Source organism: Ruditapes philippinarum, unplaced genomic scaffold (genome assembly GCF_026571515.1).
Source record: "Ruditapes philippinarum isolate M1 unplaced genomic scaffold, ASM2657151v2 ctg22811_1_1_1_1, whole genome shotgun sequence".
Classification (NCBI taxonomy): Eukaryota; Metazoa; Mollusca; class Bivalvia; order Venerida; family Veneridae; genus Ruditapes; species Ruditapes philippinarum.
The window spans coordinates 1-10,527 of NW_026856499.1; the positions used below are offsets into that span (position 1 = coordinate 1).

The 10,527-nt window shown below is 32.3% G+C and overlaps 1 protein-coding gene across 1 annotated transcript; it reads left to right on the plus strand.

Moving 5' to 3' along the window:
• The first annotated feature begins 3,429 nt into the window (after positions 1-3,429).
• Positions 3,430-6,127, plus strand: LOC132746745 (nucleoside diphosphate kinase 6-like). Its single transcript, XM_060735995.1, is given in 2 exon segments — positions 3,430-3,691; positions 3,693-6,127. Coding segments are annotated over 2 exon segments (555 nt in total). The 5' UTR covers positions 3,430-3,643; the 3' UTR covers positions 4,200-6,127.
• Positions 6,128-10,527: the final 4,400 nt, after the last annotated feature.

Sequence of the window (10,527 nt, forward strand, 5' to 3'; positions counted from 1 at the left end):
CTTTTTACACTGCTTTTATCCAAAGGGGTGGGTGAAATAAAATCACGTGTACCGAAAAAAATGAGTCGGTGACCCCTAATTTCTTTTAATATTTTGACTAAAGTATAAATTTTAAAGGACGTTTAAAGAAAAAAAATCAAAAATTTATTTCAGGAATTTTTTAATAAGCCGATTTTAAGACTAAAAATGCGGCTAAACTGAACGTCAAATTTTACACAAAATTGATAGTTTTCTTTCCATTACTCAAACAATTTTCGGCGTAAAACAATAAATTTGATATCAGCTTAAAGGAAAAAATAGTTTCCATTGAATGCTGTAGGATTTTAGATTTTTTGTCCGCCAATGGCGTTGAAATACCCGTAACCGTTGCCAAGGATACGCAACGACGTCATGTTCAAAAACGGGCTTTGATGGTCAACTTTGATGTCGTGTGTACAAAAATTGGCTGAAACTATTGAAATAATATCAACAAAATCCAATCAGAAATATGGTCAATTTTGTGCATGCCAATTTTCAAGACGCTACTCGAAAGTTCGCAAAGTGTCGCGTTCTACCTTAAGATTCTGAGTTCTGACACAAGACACTTTGACTTGGTGTGTGGAGCTCAAAACGCCTTTAAAATCAAAATGAAATGCAGTACTGAGTACTATAAAACCTGTTCTCTGAAGTCTCTTTTGCATAAATCATATGTTAAGATATGAATTTTTTCAAAACGGATTGTATTATAATAATCTACGCTAAGTTTTTTTTATATAATATATATTTATATATGATAATTACATTTTGTACATGTACTGGGATTGTCAAGTAATCATTTTATTTGGATATTAAAGGCGTTTTTAGCTCAGCACACCAAGTGTCTGTGGAATCTGGATTCTGAGATATTTTCGTTCTGGGTCAGAATCTCACTTTTACAGTAGGCGTAGAGGCGAGATATTGCCCACACACAAAATAGTAAATTATCTTGTCACCCAATGCAATTTGCAGGAATTACAGTCAACCCGGCCCAAGTTAACCCGGCCTCAAGTCAATCGAGCCCAAAAATTAGTCAACCCGGCCCTAAAATTGGTCAATCTGGACCTACATTAATTTTATTTGGTCAATGCGGCCCCAAAATCGGTCAATCCAGCCCCAAAATGATTTTCAGAGAATATCTTATTAAATTAAATTATTATGTTTTAGACAATATTTTGCTTCTTTCATATATTAAATGATATATTTATTACACACAAAAAAAAAAATTAAAAAAAAAATGTATAAATAATTTCATATTTACAAATAAATAAAACTTTACTGAATGAAGATTATGAACCATGTAATAAAGTTATTGAAAACATTATTAGGCTATAATTTGTCGGTATTTTAATTGCTTTTATACATGATGGTGATAATGAATGATTACATAAAATTCAATAATAATTATTATGTGTGATCGTATGCATTTATTCAAACGTGATGAACAAATAAGTAAGAGCAATCAATAAACAAAGAAATATTAATTGTGAAAAAACCTTGGCCTGTTTCATGTCTTTATTTGATGTAAATTCGAAAATATATTTTCCTAAATATGAAAATGCTTTAACTTATGATGTCTATTTTGGTACCGTTACGATACTAGTAAATCAAGAGAAAAATAATGAAATAATTTTAATTTTTTAATAACTCACTTTTGAAATATTTTAGGACTTACTACACGGATTTATATTACATCCGTGCTTACTCTATGTGTTTTCTTTTTCCACATGTACCTCTACAAAGAGCTGTCCGCAACACTCAGCCCTTATTAAAACTGTGTCTACAGGTATAGACCCGAAATCGAGAGAAGAGAGAAACGTTTTAATATTATCAATATAGCACTTCTTTTTCACTTTTTCTTATTATCTTTCTATATCTTTATTCTATTCAGGAAATAATAAACCGCACAAGAGAATGTATTCAAAGATCTGTTTTAGAATCGTCACCTTTTCTTTAAATAAGTTGTTAGTTAAACAATAGAGCACATTAGTTAACTAGTTTTGATGACAACGGCTAATGTGTAGATATCATAATCTTTTTTTTTTATCTTGCAATAATAATTATTCACATTATTTCTTGAGTAGAAAAAGTTATTGAAGGAAATTTAGTGGCAAATAACTAATAATAAAAATTGGGCCGGGTTGACCAGATATCAGATTGAATTGGGGCTGGATTGACTAATTTGGGGCAGGATTCTCTTGAGGCCGGGTTGACTTAGGGCCGGGTTGACTTGTACCGGGAATCTGGGTCAGCTCGGCCCTAAACTGCACTCTGCCCCCGTGTCAGCTCGGCCCTATTCCAACTCGGCGCGTGTCAACTCCGCCCACTTTTCAATTTATTAAAATGTTGGAACCACATAATATCTGGACTTATTCATAAAAGTGTAAAGATGTTTTCTAAATCAGTATTACATTTTTGTGGGTAATGAAAGCGTTTTTAATGATTTGGGTAATAAAAACTTATGACAATCCATCCTTGGGACATAGCAAAATTCATTGCATGTTAATAAATGCTTAACATGTTGTTGTTATGTATGTAAAAGGAACATACACCGTATTTGTATTATAGTAATTTTTAACGAATCTGCATGAATAAACATAACAATTTTTTTTCTAAATATACATTAACTCTGCAGAAATACAATGTACAATTATATAATAATATACCAGATATCTGTTGTTTCTTGTTGTTGTTTTTTTTTTCATTTAAAACAGCTTTCCTTGATTACATGATAACATAATCAGAAAAAGTTAATATGTTTAATATGTTTTTTTTGTTCAAAGTGTGCCAAGTTGGTATAGGACAGAGTTGACTCTTTACCTTGGACTAGACATATAAAATAAAATATATCACAGTACAACTCAATTACATCCACTTTACCACACTTCTGTCGGGGTTTTAGGTTTTTAGTCAAGAAAAATGTTGGCAAAAGTTTTCAAAACCAACACAATCTAGCAGATACTCGCATTACCATTAAGCCCGCTTTGCCAGCATGCCCTTTGGGCCAGCTCTTTGAGCTTACTGTTAATTAAAGGCCATTTAAGCTATTTTAGTTTATCTTATATATGTGTTTTGAATGTGTCTTATATTGAAATAGTTTCTGTTATGTAAATACATTGTATTTGTTTACATGACATAATTTATTTTCTATTTAGTAATTTACAACAGCTTAAAACTTTGATAGAAATTAATTTGAATCTGGAGAGGAGGTGCTGAATCTGGAAACATGTATTTCATTTGTAAAGCCTCAATGAAAAATCTTTTAACAGTTACACATACAATGTATGATGGCATTTAATTGAGTAATTTATCATTAAATGCCAAAACATACAAACCCAACAACCATACATTCTGACATGATTCACTGTTATTGATGATATTCAACATCATACTTATTATTTCCTTTTCAGAAATATAAAATGACACGTTCTGAACTTGAAGCTTCCAAGTTGCGAAATCAACAAATTTTTGAAAAACTGATGAAAGATCCTGGAGTGAAAAACAAGTAAACTTGATTCTGAATTTTGCAGCTTAAAAGTGTGATTTTTAAAGTCAATGAACTAGTGATTGACTGCTAGAAGTTTATCATTGTGTTAAAAAAAAAGAAATTGTGCTCACAAGAATAAACATGTCATCAGCATCAAGAAGAAGTTTACAATTAACCCTTGCAATATTAAAAACCTAATGTGGTTTCTCATCCACATCTAGTTCATCAGATTAAAGAACTTATTCATCAAAAAGAATTCTTGTTTATTCGCTCAAAAAGAATGCATCTACCAAGAGCGAGAGTCGAGGATTTCTACAGGGAGCATGAAGGGCGATTTTTTTACAATAGACTGGTGTCATTTATGTCAAGTGGACCAATCAGTACCCATATTCTGGCTCGAGAAAATGCCATAGCAGAGTGGAGAAAGCTAATGGGAGCAACTAAAGTATTTAAAACTATACATGAGGATCCAAACAGTATTAGGGGACAATTTGGTTTGACAGACACAAGAAATTCAACGCATGGGTCCGATTCTGATGAAACTGCGTTGAAAGAAATGAACTTTTTCTTTCCAGAATTTGATGTTGAAGATTGGTATAGGGAGTCTGAGAGACACTTCTTGACTGGTGATGTGTATTTTGACGAAGAACATGATATACATAGATATAAACTAAATCATGCAAAACTTAAAAGCTAAAATGAAAGAAGTCTTTTCTTTCTGTTATTATGTCATTGGAATAACTTGGGTAGCATGAATTCTGAGTAATGTGGAAGTGGTATCAAAGAAATATTAAGTGGTATTTACTGTTTAGGCCTTTCTTCGGAACAACTTTTGCATTTCTACAGTACTTAAATGTATCAGCAGTTATAATCAGATTCAGTTTAAATAAGTTATAAAAAGACTTGGTCACAACTAATAAATTTATGTTAGATACATGTACAAATGTAAATGACTATTTCTCTTATATTTGTCAGGTTTGTTTATCAGATGCTTACATTGTTTGGAGAATAATATAAAAGAATTACGTATCAATTTCAAAGTAAGCATAGAAATATCTTTCAAAATTTATCATTATTAAACGCTTGAAAAATCTTTTTTAGTTTGTCTGTTTTTAGCTCACCTGTCACAAAGTGACAGGGTGAGCTTTTGTGATCGCTTTTCGTCCAGCGTCCGTCCGTCGTCCGTCCCTCGTCCGTCCGTAAACTTTTACTTTAAATGACATCCCCTCATAAACCACTAAGCCAATTTCATCCAAACTTCACAGGAATGTTCCTTTGGTGGTCACCTTTAAAAATTGTTCAAAGAATTTAATTCCATGCAGAACTCTGGTTGCCATGGCAACCGAAAGAAAAAACTTTAAATATCTTCTTTTAAAAAACCATAAGAGCTAGAGCTTAGATATTTGGCATGAAACATCTTCTAGTGAGTGTCTACCAAGTTTGTTCAAATAAAAGCCCTGGGGTCAAAATTGGCCCCGCCCTGGGGGGTCATTGATTTTCCCTATATGCATATAGTAAAAACTTAAAAAATCTTCTTTTAAAGAACCCAAAGAGCTAGAGCTAAGATATTTAGCATGAAACATGTTCTAATGGGTGTCTACCAAGTTTGTTCAAATTAAAGCCCTGGGGTCAAAATTGGCCCGGCCCCGGGGGGTCATTGATTTTTCCCTATATGCATATAGTAAAAACTTAAAAAATCTTCTTTTAAAGAACCCAAAGAGCTAGAGCTAAGATATTTAGCATGAAACATGTTCTAATGGGTGTCTACCAAGTTTGTTCAAATAAAAGCCCTGGGGTCAAAATTGGCCCCGCCCCGGGAGTCATAGATTGTCCCTATATGCATATAGTAAAAACTTAAAAAATCTTCTTTTAAAGAACCAAAAGAGTTAGAGCTAAGATATTTAGCATGAAACATGTTCTAATGGGTGTCTACCAAGTTTGTTCAAATAAAAGCCCTGGGTTTAAAATTGGCCCCGCCCCGGGGGGTCATTGATTTTCCCTATATGCATATAGTAAAAACTTAAAAAATCTTCTTTTAAAGAACTCAAAGAGCTATGGCTAAGATATTTAGCATGAAACATGTTCTAATAAGTGTCTACCAAGTTTGTTCAAATAAAAGCCCTGGGGTCAAAAATGGCACCGCCCCGGGGTGTCATTGATTTTCCTTATATGTGTATTGCAAATACTTAAAAAATCTTCTTTGAAAAAACCCAAATAGCTAGAGTTAAGATATTAAGCATGAAACATCTTTTAGTGAGTGTCTACAAAGTTTGTTCAAATAAAAGACCTGGGGTCAAAATCGGCCCCGCCCCGGGGGTCATTGATTTTCTTTATATGTGTATAGCAAAAACTTAAAATCTTCTTTGAAAAAACCCAAATAGCTAGAGTTTAGATATTAAGCATGAAACATCTTCTAGTAAGTGTCTACAAAGTTTGTTCCAATAAAAGCCCTGGCCCGGCCCTAGGGGTGTCATTGTTTTTAACTATATGTGTATAGTAAAAACTTAAGAAAAATCTTCTTTTAAAAAGCCCAATGATCTAGAGCTTAGATGTTTAGCATGAAACATCTTCTTATGAGTGTCTTCCAAGTTTGTGCAAATAAAAACCCTTGGGTTATATTGGCCCTGCAACGTTGGGGGGGGGGGGGCTATATACAGGTGAGCGACCTCAGGGCCATCATGGCCCTCTTGTTTAAAGAACCAAAAAAGTTAGAGCTAAGATATTTAGCATGAAACATGTTCTAATAAGTGTCTACCAAGTTTGTTCAAATAAAAGCCCTGGGGTCAAAATTGGCCCCGCCCCGGGGGGTCATTGATTTTCCCTATATGCATATAGTAAAAACTTAAAAAATCTTCTTTTAAAGAACTCAAAGAGCTATGGCTAAGATATTTAGCATCAAACATGTTCTAATAGGTGTCTACCAAGTTTGTTCAAATAAAAGCCCTGGGGTCAAAATTGGCACCGCCCCGGGGTGTCATTGATTTTCCTTATATGTGTATAGCAAAAACTTAAAAAATCTTCTTTGAGAAAACCCAAATAGCTAGAGTTAAGATATTAAGCATGAAATATCTTTTAGTGAGTGTCTACAAAGTTTTTCAAATAAAAGACCTGGGGTCAAAATTGGCCCCCCCCGGCGGTCATTGATTTTCTTTATATGTGTATAGCAAAAACTTAAAATCTTCTTTGAAAAAATCCAAATAGCTAAAGTTTAGATATTAAGCATGAAACATCTTCTAGTAAGTGTCTACAAAGTTTGTTCAAATAAAAGTCCTGGGGTCAAAACTGGCCCGGCCCCAGGGGTGTCATTGTTTTTAACTATATGTGTATAGTAAAAACTTAAAAAAATCTTCTTTTAAAAAGCCCAATGATCTAGAGCTTAGATGTTTAGCATGAAAACATCTTCTTATGGGTGTCTACCAAGTTTGTGCAAATAAAAGCCCTTGGGTTAAATTGGCCCTGCAAACGTTGGGGGGGTGGGTTGGGGGGGCCTATATACAGGTGAGCGACCTCAGGGCCATCATGGCCCTCTTGTTAAGAAAAAGTCTAGCTATTACGATCGCTGTAGCATCATTGTCGTCTTTGTTGTCATCATGTAAAGATGTTAATGTAGCCTGTTAGTCAAACAAATTTAAAGATATCTTTATGAAACTTGGAATCAATGCTTATCATGGTAATAATTCAGTATAATTTTGAAAGCTATATATTTGGAGTTATGCTCCTTTTTTCACTTCGAATTTTTTGTAAAAAGTTGTTATTTTAATAGACAAGTGTTAACATCATATGCTATGCTCTTTTTTTTTCTTTTTTTTTTGATATATCATTAAATGAGTGTCACTGTGTGTTCTTATTTTACATAGATTGAAGAAATCATTTGTCTATTAGGAACACTGTGTATGGTACTGTTAAACCTTGGTGCACAATCTATATTAACTGGCCTGTTTAAAATTTTCAGTAATTTTTTATTCTACAATCAAGTTAACCTGTAGGTCACATAATTTCCTGCTGTAATATTTGTAATTAAGTGGTATAGTTACTGATATATTAATATTTTGTGAACCCAGGTCTCTTAAATTTTCAGGAATAAAAGATTACAGACCTGTCACCACCAGACACCTTTTCCAACATTTTAGGAATGCCACCATTACTGTATGGTATTGGAAAATTATATTGTAAAGTGTCCATAGTAACTAACAATAACGAATAAAGACATAGAAAATAAGGGAATCGCTTCAAGGAATAAATGTTTTGTATTCAAATTATAATTCTTCTTTAAATCATTTTAACTTCAATTTTTAAGGTTTTCTTTGTGAACAAAAACACTTTTCAAGGAAAGATTAAGGATTGGACATTTTATGTTTTTAAATTTGGGGAAAATCTTGGCACTGAGACCGCTTCCATTTACAGGTAGTTGCTATAAGAGGAAAACATCTGCAGATATATATGTTAAGTGAAAAGTTTAAAGGCCTATTAAGTGCCTGAATAGCATCATTTGTATTTCTTAAGAACTTCTTATTTATGGTATCTTGTTACAGTTGCAAAAAGTTACTCATTGACCGTATATAGAATTACTATCTTTTGTTTCTTATACTTTGGTATAAATACCAGTATAGTGATTTTGTCTGGAAGTCAAAATACTACTTTGTTAACATTTTTGCTACCTTTTTTGCACATTACTGCATGTTCCATGCTCCTTCTCTTCCAGGCGTTTAACATGTAATATGCTCTCAAAAGCATTATTAGACACATGGTTCAACCTTTCTAAAGAATTCAAAATATCTGATTTCTCAGGCATAATGTGCCTTTATATTTTGATGTTTTCTTTTTTCTTTATACATTTATTTATATGCTAAGAATACATCATAACAGTTCTTTCTTTATACTTGTAGTTTAATTCATTCATCTCTTAAAGGTAACTGCCTCTGGGTCGAGGGGTTAGAGTCGATGACTTTTCTAATTCCAGTTACCTCTCTGGCGTGGGTTTCGATCCCCAATAGATGCTTTGGTAAGTTTAGCGGCTGAGGAAGGTAGTCTGGTACTGGTGTAACTCTCCAGAAACGATGGGTTAGGAAACTACCCGCCTATATGACTGAAATACTGTTGGGAGGAAAGGGCGTAAAATGAAACAAACTCTCAAAGGTGATAATAGGGGTGCATTTTTCCTAAGTTCAACATTAAATTCCAAAGTTCAAACGGTTGCCTTCATTTGAGTATTAAATTGTTCTTTTGAGAGTTTATTATTAGTTATAAAAATGTAATTGAATTTACATATCAGCCTAATAATGTTATAAAATTACATGTTTGTGTATAATAAGGTTATAATCAGGTTCAATATTTTATTTGCTGATATGTTGATAAATGCAACACTGAGTGATGGTTAAGTTTAAATATTTGTTCCTTTTCCCTGTAACATGTTGTATTTTCCTTTTCTGTAACAAGTTGGCTGTATTTAACTGACAGATGTTGACAGTCATAATTTTCAATATCTACTACATTATATAATAAAAATATACAATAAATGATGTAGGTGAAATAAGATTATGTTAAACAAAGCTCTCTGTGTATCGATAACATTCCTGATAGAAAAAAAAGTAACCTCCTTGAATTTTATTGGAACTCAAACCCTCACAAAAAAAGATGAGGTCATGTCAGTGAATATAAGTGTTTTCAAAAGAGGAAATAATTTTGTTATGACCTCACCTTGTTCAGTTTTAGAAATACTTGAAGAGAGTTTAAAAGTGTAAAGGCTTGCCGAAATTGTATGATTAATTTTATAGGATGTACTTGAAACAGGAAAAATGCTTTCCAAAAAATATGTGTTTGCATCATTCTTCCGTGACCAAGTTTTTTTCAGCTCTTCATGTAAAAAATATTCAATATTTGATTAACTTTCTGTGAGAAAAAGAAACAAATCTTGCTATTCAGAGACTTTTTTCTGCTTTACAAAAAAAAGAAACCTTTCCTTTTGTTTGATCCACCTTCTTTGTTTATTGTTTTAGTGTGTTTTTTTTTTTTTTCAGAGTAAAGTTATTTCCTCAAATTGCGTATAGTTAATGGTTAATTTACAAAAAAAAAAAAATAATAAGAGTTATGTCTGATATGAAGAATTTACATCATATGTCAATGAAAGAGCAAAAATTATTATATCTTCAAGATAACCGTAATGATAATTATCTTGTACATGTTTGTTTTCTTCTTTGAAATTTCAATTCTTTTTGCTGGAATTTTTATCAACTGTGTATTGAAAAAGGTAACCGAAGAATTGAAAGGTGACAAATACCTTGTATATTTGTATACTGATTGTGTTAATTGAATTGTATTATCGGGGGATGCCTTTAGTGAACATCCCTCTCCTTTGTTGATGTATCTTTTGAAATTTTCAAAAATTTTAGAAATCAATCAATTAATATAGATCATTTAATTAACAAAATAACCTGAAACAGAATAACTTTTTCCTTATGAAATTATAAGTAGGGAGTCTTGGAGTGCATTGTGTGCAGATTTTTGGTTTATTCAATATTGAATACAAATCTCTAAAACAGAAATGGGCGGATGATGTTATGCAAGAAATTTAATGATAAACCATGCAAGGAGGACCCTGAAAAGATGATAAACTATGTAACAGATCTTGATAAACTTATTGTAACATCTGTTAGCTGCTGATAACTGTATATTATTTTCTTCTTCAGTTAATTCTCTCAACAGATGAAGTGTTTAGTGAAAACTTGAGTTAATTCTGAATAACCTTCATTTACCTGTAATGTTTTACTCAAATTGCCCTCTCAGGTTTGAATATCTAACATAACTTTCTTCTTTTACCTGTTGTTATGAAATTGCCATTTCTTTCTCATAGAATAAATGATTTACAGAAAAGATTATTTTAATATATAATTTTTTTTCGGTACTGTGTGAAAGCTGTCAGTGTTGAAAAAGTGTAATCCCTCAGAAGCATTAATCACAACAAAGTTTTATGAAAATTGTAGATTTTTTGGTGTTTATTTGAGTCTGTACATAAGGGATTAATTGAA